The following is a 14,160-nucleotide window of genomic DNA, read 5'->3' as shown; positions in this document are numbered from 1 at the left end:
GAAGATGAACAAGTAAAAATCCTAGGAACAGAAAAGAGATGGTTTGAAAGGGGAGTAAAGGAAGCGATTTTTGTTAAAAAATTTTCACCCTCTCTGAACCGTGAAGGAGGTATCAGATTTAACCTGTCTCCTATTTACAATAACTTGTTGACCAGTAAGGGACATAGACATGCTGATCAGGCTAACTGATGTAACCGTGTAGTTGTCCGGAATGCTGCAATTGGTTGCGAATGAAGTCAACCAGGACTCCCAAGTCATTGAACGTTTTCCGACGAAATAGTCCTCTTTGGTTCAGCACTCGCTTCAAATGTCTTTCGCTTATTTGGAAACCGTATTTAACATCAAGAACAGATTTAATGTCTTTGTATTTTAAGCCAATTTCAAAGTAAAATTCTATTAAACTCACGAACGGTTGAACACCCTCCATGATTGTTGTTTTGATGAGACGTACGATGACCCGGAAGCACATCAACGAGCATTAAAAATAAATAAATAAATAAAGGATTGCGAGATCTCGCAATACTTTGGAATACTTTGCGAGATCTCGCATTCTTTGCGAGATCTCGCAATACTTTGGAATACTTTGCGAGATCTCGCATTACTTTGCGAGATCTCGCATTCTTTGCGAGATCTCGCATTCTTTCTTTGCGAGATCTCGCATTCTTTGCGAGATCTCGCATTACTTTGCGAGATCTCGCAAAGTTTTTTTTTTTCCTTCCATGTCCCCTTAGGGGCTCCGTACTTTTCTGAGTGTCACTGGAGTGATCATTAATTTCCGTTTTTGGAAGCTGTCTTTGAACGCCTCTCGAGTCGAACTAGAGGGGAGAAGACACGGAGTCGGACGCTGAGGTGTCTGTGCCTTCCATGTCCCCTTAGGGGCTCCGTACTTTTCTGAGTGTCACTGGAGTGATCATTAATTTCCGTTTTTGGAAGCTGTCTTTGAACGCCTCTCGAGTCGAACTAGAGGGGAGAAGACACGGAGTCGGACGCTGAGGTGTCTGTGTTTGTCGAGAATGTTAAAAGCATAAATAAAGTCTACGTTTTCAAAAACCAACACCACAACTGTCCTGCAACGTGTATCTATATGAGCCAGTGGCGGATGCTGGTCTGTCAAGGAGGGGAAGCTCAATTTTGGCCTAAATCATAAAATGTGTCCGTTTATTTTTTATACATGGATTCTACTCTCCGTTCCTTTTCAAGAAAATTATCTGTGACCCTGTCATACCAACCAGGCGTTTTTTCCAGGGACTTAACTAGCGTCCTACGACTACAGTAAAAACAATAAAACCCACCAGAAATAAAAGATTAATTTGTCGCTAGTCGTTTTCAACAAAGAGTGTCGCTCGGACGTCTCCAGTTCAACTCAAAACAGAATAAGAATTGAAAAATGCTCCCACAAGGCCTACACCAAACGATCGGTGATTGGCTCATTTTGCTGTCAATCAAAAAGAGACTCCGCCTCAGACAGATCATCCAATCATCATGGAGAAAAGCCCAGCATCGGGCCAGTCCATAAACGCCCACCGTCCATAGACTCCCAGAGACGCTGAGCGTCCGATGGGCGGGACAAAATCAGCAATTATCTAATGACTCGTCTCGTTTCAATGCATTGGGACAACCTACACAGAACTCTCTCGACGCCCAGCGTCCACACAGTTGAAAGCACAGTGAAGTTGCGAGAATGAATAAGAGTTGCGTAACCAGTAATAAGAAGCTGATTCGGAAAAAAAGTTGAGCGCGTTGTAGCGCATATTTAGTCAATGACATGTTCACACAATTGTTTGTACACACATGAATTTGATCACTTATTTTTTTGGACGTTTTAGGGGAAGCTGAGCTTCCCTTGTAGTCTTAGAGCAATCGCCTCTGATATTATATATATATATATATATATAATTGTGAATGCATGCTGCTTGACGAGCCTATATTATGTTAATGTATTTGACGTCACTGAAGGCCTAAGGTTGAAATGCACGGCCCGCCACTGATACTTCCCCTCCTTGACAGACCAGCATCCGCCACTGATATATATAGTGTACAGTATACAGTACTGTATTGGAGCAGACGCTTTTGAGCTCATCCAGGAAACAGTAACTGAGCTTAACCATCCCCTCCACTCGATGTCGCTCTTCAACTTTTTGTCACGATTGCACAACAAAGAGCAAGAAACTGTGACGTAATTCCCTTGGCTTGAATTTGTGATCCTTGTAAGCTAGCGTTTTGTTTTTGTATGTAACCTTTTTAAGAAAGAGGAGTCTAATCGAGTCTTAAGTGTTGGATAGATAACTAGGTAAGGTAACCAGTTCGTCTGTCAAACATTAACGAGATATAAACTCTTTCACCATCGTCAAGGAATTGCGACTGAGCTAAGATAAATACACGTATTTACGTCAGTGTGGAGATATTTCTGGTCAACTTTTGCATGTTTTTGAAGTCTGAATCGTTCCACCGATGTGCCGTGATGCAGGTTAAGTCATGACCGAACAGAACAACGGGAACGCCGCTGTGGAGGGCGTCGTGGACCTGGATGAGCCCAAGAAGATGACCCGGGAGGACTGGAGGAAGAAGAAGGAACTTGAGGAACAGAGAAAGCTGGGAAACGCTCCAGCTGAGGTGGACGAGGAGGGCAAGTAAGTAAATTCAAGTAAACTATTTACATTTCGTGTGTTTCTCAGCAGTGTTTGTGTACCTACAGTAATCATTTACTGTACGGGATCGGACCTTATTACAAAGTACAGTATCAGGTTCTCGTGAATGATACCAGCCACTTAGACATAAGGCAATAAATAAATAAATAAATAGCATCAACTAAATATTCCTCCTCAGTAATTGATGCCACCCCGTGGCGGACTAACGCATCGGAGAATCAATGTGCATCTGAAAGAAATACTGTATCTTTTTTCAAGATTACCTGTAATTGTGTTAACAGATATTTGTTCTATCAAAAGTACTAGTAGTATTTGGTTCTTGGTCGTGGTGAGTACTCAAGAGTACTTGTCCTGGTATCGTTCGGAAAACAATGTGGTATCGAAAGCCACTAAACGAAACAAGAGAGAGTCAAACAATCAAGATAAAACTAAACCATTTAATTTCATCTAATGAAGGTGAACTATCTTAATGTTAATATATAATGCAAAATGCCATAGATATGCTCATGGCAATTAGCAAAGATGTTATGGTAATTCTCGTCCTTCAAACAACTGCTGCACAGAGCAGCAATAGAGCTTCGGATGTCGACGAGACTATTCCTGTGTGCATTTTTTTAATGCAGCCATATTGGCAGTATAGCGATGCCTGCACCCCAAGGACGAACAACGGAGAACAGTGTTAAAGCCATGCAGTCCGTTGTGAGATGTGTGACTTCAACGTCCGGAGCTCTGGACATAAAAACAGAGCACACAACACAGACAACCATCATATATTCTCTACTTTTTGGGAACAATAAATATTAAAATGGCAAAACACGGTACTGAACTGCACTGAGGAGGTATCCTCATCTTCTTCTCTGAATCATCATCTCTGAATTTTACCTCATTTGTAGCTAGTAGACCCCAGAGATGCCCAGCATGCTGTATCACAGTCATATGACACTGAACTCTAAATTTGTGTTTGACTGATTACTTCTAAAACCTGAAAAAAAAGATTGTTTATTTGTGAGCGAGGGAGGGGGGTGAAAAGCAAACTCTTTTCTGTCCATCGTGTGTCATCATATAACTAAATTACCATCTTTTGGTCCGGATCATCATCATGTGTTCTTTGTTTCACTACTTTTCTAGGGACATAAACCCGCACATCCCTCAGTATATTTCCTCCGTGCCGTGGTATATTGACCCATCCAAAAGGCCCACACTTAAACATCAGAGACCACAGAGGGAACTTCAAGAAAATTATTCTGCCATTGGAGAATGGTATAAAAGAGGAGTGCAAGAGGTGAGAAGAAACAAGCCACTATTTAGAAATAGGACAAATAGAATTTTTAATTAAATGACTTGACTCATGTCAACTTTCCCAACAGAACACTCTTGCTACAAAATTCCGCAAGGGTGCCTGTGAAAACTGTGGCGCAATGACACACAAGAAGAAAGATTGTTTGGAGGTAAACTGACTTAACAGTCTTTCAATCAAAGGAGGCGATATTGTAAATTGTTCCACGATGACCTTTTAATTGATGCCTTTTCTTTTCTCAGCGACCTAGAAAAGTCGGGGCAAAGTTCACAGGTACAGGTATCGCACCAGATGAACATTCTCAGGTGCAACTCAAACTGGATTACGACGGAAAGAGAGATCGTTGGAATGGCTACGACCCAGAGGAACACCAGCGCATAGTGGAGGAGTATGCCAAAGTGGATTTGGTAAGAAGTTTCACTTAACTGTTGGTGGACTGTATGAGAAATCAAGTTTAATTTCAGGTAACCAGGAACAAAAATATCATGGTCTTGAACTTATAACTCTAAAATGTCCTTTTCTGATATCTATTCGGGGAAATAAAAACATTTGTTTTTCTCCATTGAACACAATCTATTATATTTCTAAAACAAAACACAGAAAATTTGGTACGGTAAGCAAACCTTGTTAAAATCAGGAAGGAAATACTAACATTCTTCAGTTTCATTTTGTCTTAGTTAATCACTGGTGAGCTACGTTTAGAACAGACCCGAGGGGGCTAACTGCTGCTGGATCGGCATAACAAAAAGTCATCAGTGTAATTAGTTGCTCTCGCTCATCTCCCTCCCTCTCCTGTTCTTTCTGTGTGGGCTGAAACTGCTCACCTCTCCCCTCTCTGCTCAGCCGTGAAGGAGAAAAAAAAACAAAACGTGTGTGGCCTCTCATATTTGAAGGCCAATCATTAACTTAAAAAAATCAGACTCGTTTTGTTGTCTCTGCAAGCAGCCGATTATATTGCAGCTAAACGTGGCCTGCTTGGAAATAAAAATAAAAAAACCCGCAAAAGCTAATTATGGACAGTTTTAGCAGGTTTTGAAAGCTTGACATTTTAAAACCGTGAACTGTCAAAGCCAAAATCGACCTATGCCTTGCTACATGTAACTCAAATTGTATTTTGCTCACATTAGATGCACGTTTCTGCATCAATCTACACAAACATCTCTTTTGACTTAAGCGATTATTTGATCATGTCCTATTTGTTCACTCGGCAGGCCAAAAGGACACTGAAGGCTCACAAGCTTCAGGATGAGTTGGCTTCAGGGAAGCTAGACCAATCGGTAAGCGTTCTGGACCCCCTGGACAACGACCTTAAGTTCTAACCATGGAAAGCACATTTGATATGTGGTATCTTTTTTTCTGTAGGAGCGGGAACATGACAGCGAGGATGAGGATGAAGATAAATACGCAGATGATATCGACATGCCCGGTCAAAACTTCGACTCCAAGAGACGAATCACTGTCCGGAATTTGCGTATCAGGGAAGACACAGCTAAAGTAAGAGGCGCCTGACCAATGTGCTTATATCACTGTTATAATCCTCTATATGTACATTCATGCGGCCCGATGGTCCAGTGGTTCGTGCGTCGACCTCACAGTGCAGAGGTCGTGGGTTCCATCCCGACTCCAGCCTTCCTGTGTGGAGTTTGCATGTTCTCCCCGGGCCTGCGTGGGTTTTCTCCGGGTACTCCGGTTTCCTCCCACATTCCCCAAAACATGCCTGGCAGGCTGATTGAACACTCTAAATTGTCCCTGGGTGTGAGTGTGAGCACGGATGGTTGTTCGTCTATGTGCACCCTGCGATTGACTGGCAACCAGTTCAGGGTGTACCCCGCCTACTGCCAAAGATGGCTGGGATAGGGGCTCCAGCATGCGCGCGACCCTCATGAGAATAAAGTGGTTCGGAAAATGGATGGATGGATGGATGGATGGATATTGATATGAATTTTTGTTTGCCACAGTATTTGAGGAATCTGGATCCAAACTCTGCCTACTATGATCCCAAAACCCGCGCAATGAGAGAAAACCCGTACTCCAGCACTGGCATGAACCCCGATGAGTAAGTTACTGAAATAAGACTTGAACATCGAAAATACTTTAAAAGAAATGAAATAATTTCATTTTAGGCTCAACCAATTGTCATCATAAAACCTTCAGGAACTTGACAGGTATTTTTACAAGTACAAAAAGAAGTGAGGTATTCAATTATAAAGCTAAAATAAAGGAATCAGCCATTCATGATGCATGAGACGTGTTTAGCATAAATGAAAATGTACTTTTAAAAAAAAAAGTATAAATACATTTCTTTTTAAACTTATCATCTCTTCTGTCAAATACCACAGGCGTTAATTTAAAAAAAAAGAAAAAAGCATAAACAGCCTTTTTGTTGGTTGCTTTCGCAGCATGCTTTGGGTCATTGTCCATCTGCATTGTGAAGTGCCATCCAATGAGTTTTGAAGTATTTAGCCCAATATGAGCGGATGATTTTGTCCGAAACACTCTGAAATTCATTCTGCTGCTTTTTGTCAGCAGTCACATCATCAATAAATATAAGAGGTACAGTTGCACATCTCTTTGGCCTTCATATTGAAAGATAACCTCACCACATTCCAAATAAATATAGCACAACTGAAATTAATTCTCTGCCTTTTTTTTCTGCTCCTTATAAGTGTAATAATGAGGGGACGACACATACCTGGTCATGGAATAGCTGAGCTGCCAATTGTCCAATTACTTTTGGTCTCTTAAAAAGGTGGAGCCACATATAAAATGTGTGGTAATTCCAACATCATTCACCTGATTTGAATGTAAATACACTAAAATTAAAGGTCAAAGTCTGCACTTGAAGCAGATCATGATTGTTTCCTTGTAACTCTATTGTTGAGTTGCACAGAGCTGGAATGCTGAAAATGATGTCAATGTCCAAATACTTACAGACCTTACTGTATATTGGAGCACAGTTGGCACCAGTGCTCCTTTATATTCTTTAGTCCACAGCACTGTCATGTAACAGATTTAAAAAAAAAAAAAAACACACACACTTTAAGAAGTTACGCTCTGGTCATGGGCGTACTTGTCACCATTATAATAAACTAGCCACAAATTCGAAAGTAGTCCGAATTAACAGAACCCAATCCTCGGGGTGCACAGGGCTAACATCATGTTAGTAAGGCTAAGCTACAACCGATTTCATCTCACTGATTTGTGCTGCATTAATGTTTACAAGGGCCCGACTGACGTGGATTTTTTTGAGATCACCAATGATCCCGATATTTGACAGAATGAAATTCCAATAAACGATTAATCGGCCAATTGAATACAAATCTATATACTTATATGTAGAGATGCTACAACGCGGAAGATGTGTTGTTGTAGTATGGTCTTCAACGGCAAAAAAAAAAAAGTTAAATTGGTGTTGAATTGCTTCAAGCCTCAGTTGATACCCAGTGATATTCCATTTGGCTTTTGTTTACAGAGTGGGATATGCTGGAGACAACTTTGCCCGCTATAGTGGTGACACCATCACCATGGCTCAAACACAAAGTAAGTCACAAAGAAACCTCGAATAATCAGGCGAACATGAACAGTAGTTACATTAACAGCCACATCAGTGAGCGTTAATTTCAACTGATGTCATGCATATCTACGGCCTCCTGAAGTGTTTTAATGCGTTCTCCTGCTAGTGTTCGCTTGGGAAGCCTACGAGAGGGGCTCTGAAGTGCATCTGCAAGCTGACCCCACCAAGCTGGAGCTGCTTCATCGGTCCTTTAAGGTCAAGAAAGAAGACTTCAAAGAGCAACAGAGGGAGAGCATCCTGGAGAGGGTACGCTGCTTGCATTTAATCTACGGAAATGTGTCTAAATTAATTGCTCAGACAGAGCGACATCAAAAATACTTTGGGCCGGATTTACCAATATCCCCAATTTCTGTGTGTGTATCAGCCATGTGTGTGGAGAGAGTTTAAGGAAACTGATGCCCCTGTGTGGGACAAATAAAGGAAATCTTATCTTATTTTTAGGTGACTGCAAATTATGTTCTGCAAAATGTCATAGGTGGAGACATCTTTAAAAGTGCCATTTTAGCCATTGAACTAATTTGCTGTTGTTTGTGGGTTGTGCAAATGAAGCTCTGTTTCAGGTAATGCCATGCATTCCTGTTCCAGTTTTGTTGTTTTCTGACAGTTTTTCACCACTTTGTGAGAAACATTTTTTGTTTTCTAATCTTTGCTATGTTAGTGTTGTCATGTTGTATTGACAGAATTAAAAGTTATTCACCGTACGAATGACTATATTTGAGTGAAACATGCTATGCTTGAGAAAAAGTTTGTTTTTGAATAATATTTGATTAGCGTTTGATTTTCATCACTATTTCAAGATGTAATGCCATTATCAATTGTCGGGACAGAGTGTATCTGTGAGTACTCAAATGTAAATACTTGTTCAGTCTTAAAAAGTGATATTATTGCATCTTTGGTTTTCACCATGGTTTGCATTGATGGAATTGGAAATGTTAGTGGGAGCGAATAATTTTGGGGAAGCCAGTAGCTGCATCAAAGCCTATTCTTGTTGTATTTAACTTGCGTGGCAATTACACGACTCTCCCCATTCTGTGTAACATTGGTTTTAAGACTTTGGAGCTCCCACCTGAACAACTGGTCTTGTAAAGGCCAACATCAATTAGCACCACAATGAAATGACCCAAACGCAAAATTCAAGTCAGCCCTCAGATCATTGAGAAGCACCAAAAGTGCATTGCTAAACAAGCCATATTTCGCAAATTTTCGTTTCTAGCATTTCAAAACTGTTTTCCTGTATTTTAAAAAATCCACTATAATGATCATCCTAGCAAAAGACGATGTTCAGTTGGTGTTGTTGCATGACTGTTTCTTGTGTGTCCATTAGTATGGAGGCCAGGAGCACTTGGACGCACCCCCGCGGGAGTTGCTGTTGGCTCAGACCGAAGACTACGTGGAGTACTCTCGTCATGGCGCCGTCCTGAAAGGTCTCGAGAAAGCTGTGGCTCGCTCCAAGTATGAAGAAGACGTACTCATCAACAATCACACCGTAAGGATGGCCGAGCATGCTTTGATGGGATTGTGACTGGCTTCTGTTTTCCTTGACCAAAATGTTGTGCTGCTCAGTGTATTTGGGGCTCCTACTGGAAGGATGGCTTCTGGGGATACAAGTGCTGCCACTCCATGGTCAAACAAAGTTACTGCACAGGAGATGCTTGCATTGGAATTGTGAGTGCTGAGGGCACTACCATGCTTTTTTTTTTTTTTTTTTCCTGGTGCACGTTGACCTTGTTACTCACGTATTATTATTTTTTTCAATCTTGAAGAGCAACTCTGAGTGTGTTCCGTTCGAAGACGGTGTGAATGAAATGCAAGAGGAAGAGCAGCCCAAGACTCTGCTGGAGGTATGAGATACTAATACTAAGTAGGCCTGAGCTAATAATTGAAATGGAATCTTCATTTTTCCATTTGGGGTTTCTCACAATCATAAAAATATTAAAATGAAAGAAAAAATATGAATGTGCCAAAAGAGCAATGTGTCCTGACAAGTTTCGACATTGTGAATGGAGCCCGATGAGCAAAATCGACCCCTTGTTCTGTCATTGCTTGCAACCATCAGATGCACCAAGAAAAAATGAAAGAGAAGAAAAAGAAAAAGAAGTATAAAAAGAATAAGAAGCACGTCAGCAGCGACAACAGTGATTCAGAGGATGAAGAGAAAAAGAAAGAGAAGCTGAAGAAGGTAAAAGCGTTTGCTTATCCACGGCGTACTGCCCGTCGCTTTCCACTGTTTCCATTTTGCTGACCCATTTTGTCTTTGCAGGCTCTGGAAGCAGAAGACAAGCGTGTGAAGCATGTGGAAGCAATGATGCAGCTGGACGAAAGGAAGAGGCCGTACCACAGCCTGCAGGAAGTCAAGGCCCCCACTGAGGAGGAGATCGAGGCCTTCCGCATGAAACGCTGTCGGCCAGATGATCCTATGGCTTCCTTTCTTGGACAGTGACGTCTCCCTCTTCTCCGCTGCTGCCCCCGCAAAACTTTCGCCTGGAGCTTTGCCGGAGCTGTTGCTCAGTGAAACAGTGTCTCACACAATACACTCAAATTCAGTCTCACAAACGACCGCACGTGATTGGGCATTTCCAGGACTATGGAAGACACATTTTCTTTCTTTTTAACTAGATTGCATTCATACAAAACTGCCCCCACAGTAACTACAGTCAAATAAAAATAATTATAGTGTTATGCTTTTTTTTCTAATAAAACGACTTTGCTGTATATATTTTACTTTTATTTATGTTTTGTAACTTTTCAGGGGAAGACAATCAAGGTAAGAACTGAAACGTTTATCATACCTAACACTAAATATTGTGACATTTTTCACACCACATTTTGTCCATTTTCCGTAGCTGTTATCTTCATTAGTGAACGGTGGGTCGGAGGTGAGAGGTGAGGTACATCTTGGGCGGGTCGCCAGGCATGTACAGTGGACAACCAGTCACACTCATATTTCCACCTATGAATGATTTGGAGCCTTCAGCTCATTTAATATGCAACAACCCAACCTCTGCGAGTAAACACCAACTCCAAGAAAGCTGGAGCCAATATTTGAACCGAAGAACTATGAGGCAAAAGTGCGAATCACTAGTTCACCATTTTACCATTGTCAACATATTTATTGACTGGAAAAAGTCGAGTTTGGTTGAGGGCTGCAACTAACGTTTATTTTAATAATGCATTAATCTGTTGATTATTTCCTCAATTGATGAACTGGATTTAAATACGTTTAATTTCAATCCCGTTATTCAAAAAGAAGACATTAATTCACACTGACGGTGCAGAAAATGCCCCCCCCCCCAAAAAAAAAAACACGAATTATATTTTGTGACTTGTTTGCTCTGTAACAGGACAGGAAAAGGCCTTTTTTTCCCAAAGGAAAAAAGTAAATGTTTTCTAATGATTCAACACAAAGACAAGTCTGCTTGTATGAAGGACTACAGAAATCTGAGAACATTTAATGTTGCGAGGTTGAAATTCCAAGGATTTGGACAGATCTCAATCAATATAGGTCTTGAAACGATTAATCGATTATCTCAAAGCATTATTGATTCATTTGATAATTGACTGATTCATTCAGCTCTCGTTTGGTTACATTCTGTTGCAAAGCCACAGGGTCGATGGTGAATATGACCTTAGCAATGTATATATTTTTTCAACCGGCTCGTTTTTTTGAAGATAAAGGTGATGAGTATTTGGATTTAATCTGATGTTCTGTATTATTGATTTTAATTTCTGAACATGCGTTTCCAATTTCTGTTCATGTGGTGTCAGTTCAATGTGAATACGGTGGTATACCGACACGCCCATTCCCCCCAACAGCTGGACCATGTATCACACTGACAAATCCCTCCGGAATTGTTTATGCCCCTGTTGCAGTCATGAAGAATTTGAAACTTTGAAGTTTAATCATTTCTATTTTACATTCATGCAGTTCTTGGTTCTAAATCATAATGACTTCAGCTGTGCAAAACCGTTGCTCTGACTTGAATTTAATGACGTCATGGTGAAAGCATTTGTTGTTTTTCGAGAGGCTGAATAGCTGGGCGGATGTTATAGACTGCGAGTCACTGACTTGCACATTTCCTTGCAGCGCTTCTCCGAATGAATACGCTCTGATTTGATGATTGAAAAAAAGTCATGAGAGACCGATTGCGACCTGATGCAGAAGACAGACAGTGAGTGTGGTGAAAGAGCCCATCATTTTCAACGAGTGAGTTTGTTGACTACTTTTAGAGAATCACTGAATATAGCCTCAGTTCATTTGAACTGCCTAAGTTTGCATGTTTTATAAACTGCACTGAATAGTTGGTCTTAAATGACATTTTCTCAATCCTTTTGTGACTCCTCAGTGGCCGCAGTGCTTCATGTGTGTATGATGACTTGTCTGCTCGTGGTGGTCCTCGGCCAGTCCATTTATTCCTCACCCAAGAAAGGACGCAACATCACTATCCACTCTTCCAATCTGGTTTGTAGCCTGCCGGGCCCGTTGGGGCCTGCGGGAAATCCAGGAGCCCCGGGATCACCCGGGGCAATCGGGCCGATGGGTGCACCTGGGAAGGACGGTCCAGATGGGCAGGATGGAGAGAAGGGAGAAAAAGGAGATGGAGGTACTTAATAGTTGGGGGCGGGTTGTTTCCTGCTGACCATTTATCGGGGCCCTGATAAAGGAGGTACTGGAAGCTTAAAACAAGAGTCCGTAGCAACAGCAGAGTAGGCTGTTTGGCGTCAGCAATGAATATTTGTTTTTCATGATACATGTCTGTTATGAATCCCCAATTTCTAACGGACATCTGATGTTTATTGTGATTTTTTTTTCATTGTTTGGATAATGTACAGTACTTACTAACTGTATTGCATACTTAATTCTACATTGTAGTCATGCTGCTTATTCCACAGATGCATGTTACTTAAAAATGTCTCTGGTAGCAGCATTGGTTTAAAAAAGTAAACAAACAAAAACTTCCATATCATATGACAAAGGGGAGGGGGGGGAACATCATTAAAATGTCTTAGATAATGATTTGAGCCATCTTCAGGCCACAGGGAGAATATACGCTGCATGAGGTAAATTAAGTTGATTTAAACATAGATGTGGTGAAAATTGATGCATCCTAATATGATGACTGAGGGAGTGGATAATTAATTGGTGTTGAAATGGATAGCGTGCTATGGAGATGGGGTGAGCCAACTGGCTTGTTTGCTAAACTACAAACGCAATCATTGTTTCAGTTCACATCAGCAGTCAGTGACTCCTGGCATCTATTGTCAACAAACATTATGAAAAAGTTTATCTTTCTCGCAACTGTATATACCTACTCATGCTACCCGATGTTTATAAAAAGCTACACCTCTTGTTATTTCTTCCCCAGGTGATCACGGCAGGCCCGGAAATCCAGGCAAACCAGGCTTAAAAGGCCGCCCGGGCCTCATTGGCAAGGCTGGACCTCGGGGACTAAAGGGCCAACGGGGGTCACCGGGGCCAGCAGGACAAAGGGGCCAGAAAGGAGATGAGGGGGATGTGGGTCATAGAGGAGAAGCGGGAGGCTGCGATTGTGGCACACACGCCCGCTCGGCTTTCTCGGTGGCCGTGTCAAAGAGTTATCCCAAAGAACGCACGCCCATTCGCTTCAGCCGCATCTTGATCAACGAGGGCAATCACTACAATGCGAGCAGCGGGAAGTTTGTGTGCGCCATCCCTGGAGTCTATTACTTCACCTATGACATCACCGTGGCCAACAAGCACCTTGCAATCGGGCTGGTGCACAACGGACAGTACAAGATTAAGACGTTTGATGCAAATACGGGAAACCACGATGTGGCGTCCGGTTCCACTGTCCTCCACCTGCAGCATCTGGACCAGGTCTGGTTGCAGATCTTTTACTCAGAGCAAAATGGACTCTTCTTTGACCCCTTCTGGACTGACAGCACCTTCACAGGCTTCCTCATCTATGCTGATCAGGCTGATCCATAAGTGTTAATTTACCTGATGACACTTGATACTGTATTTCAATTGACTGGGGTTTTTTTCTCCATTCTTTTCTCTACATCTCTCTATCCCTGTTTTTTAAAGGGGAATTCAAAGAAAAAAATATTCTTTGCAAAAATATGTTTTATGCGCCCTCGTGTGTCTAAGACACGGTAGTTAGATACATATTGCATTCATAAAATAAGCAGAAAGAAGAGGAATGCATTTTCATCAATCTGAATTTCTCATCACCGTCCCCTACTGTCCACAGAAATTGACGTCCAGGTGCCCTCGGGCACTCATTGCGAACATCACGACCAAACCTTGAAAACAGATGACCTGAGACATTTGCAATGGGAGCCAGAAGGCACTTTGATAAGCATTTCAGTCAATGGCAGAGGGCTGTGTAATATAAAAAAATAATACTAGTAATAAATTTAAAATGTCAAGAAGTTGAATGTTCCATTTTCACACCTGTTATTTTAAATTTTCCCCCCAAAAGTTGAACATTTGTCATGCTGTTTTTTTTTTTTTTTGTACTTATTGAATACTTGTACAAAGTTGAATGGTACAAGCTATTGGCTATTTCCCTGCAAAATAATAACATGACAAAGTTGAATGTTAGAAGCGAAATAAAAAAGTTTAATTACATTTTCTTTTTTTTTTTTTTTTTTCAATTCTT

The 14,160-nt window shown here is 41.4% G+C and overlaps 2 protein-coding genes across 2 annotated transcripts; both read left to right on the top strand.

Annotated features, from left to right (window-relative positions):
* The first annotated feature begins 2,154 nt into the window (after positions 1-2,154).
* slu7 (SLU7 homolog, splicing factor) lies at positions 2,155-10,229 on the top strand. Its single transcript, XM_019870024.1, has 15 exons — positions 2,155-2,290; positions 2,468-2,630; positions 3,777-3,930; positions 4,016-4,096; positions 4,188-4,352; positions 5,157-5,222; positions 5,308-5,439; positions 5,904-6,001; positions 7,418-7,485; positions 7,626-7,765; positions 8,844-9,005; positions 9,083-9,184; positions 9,283-9,360; positions 9,576-9,698; positions 9,780-10,229. Exons 2-15 carry the CDS (start codon positions 2,476-2,478, stop codon positions 9,957-9,959), a joined length of 1,704 nt encoding a protein of 567 aa, XP_019725583.1. The 5' UTR covers positions 2,155-2,290; positions 2,468-2,475; the 3' UTR covers positions 9,960-10,229.
* Positions 10,230-10,343: 114 nt separating this feature from the next.
* Positions 10,344-14,128, top strand: c1qtnf2 (C1q and TNF related 2). The gene is made up of 3 exons (XM_019870028.1): positions 10,344-11,723; positions 11,863-12,120; positions 12,883-14,128. Coding segments are annotated over exons 1-3 (861 nt in total). The 5' UTR covers positions 10,344-11,722; the 3' UTR covers positions 13,485-14,128.
* The last annotated feature ends 32 nt before the right edge of the window (positions 14,129-14,160 follow it).

Source organism: Hippocampus comes, unplaced genomic scaffold, assembly GCF_001891065.2.
Source record: "Hippocampus comes isolate QL1 unplaced genomic scaffold, H_comes_QL1_v1.1 scaffold9, whole genome shotgun sequence".
Lineage (NCBI taxonomy): Eukaryota > Metazoa > Chordata > Actinopteri > Syngnathiformes > Syngnathidae > Hippocampus > Hippocampus comes.
Note: the sequence above shows the minus strand (reverse complement) of the source record. Positions and strands in the feature narration are given on the sequence as shown.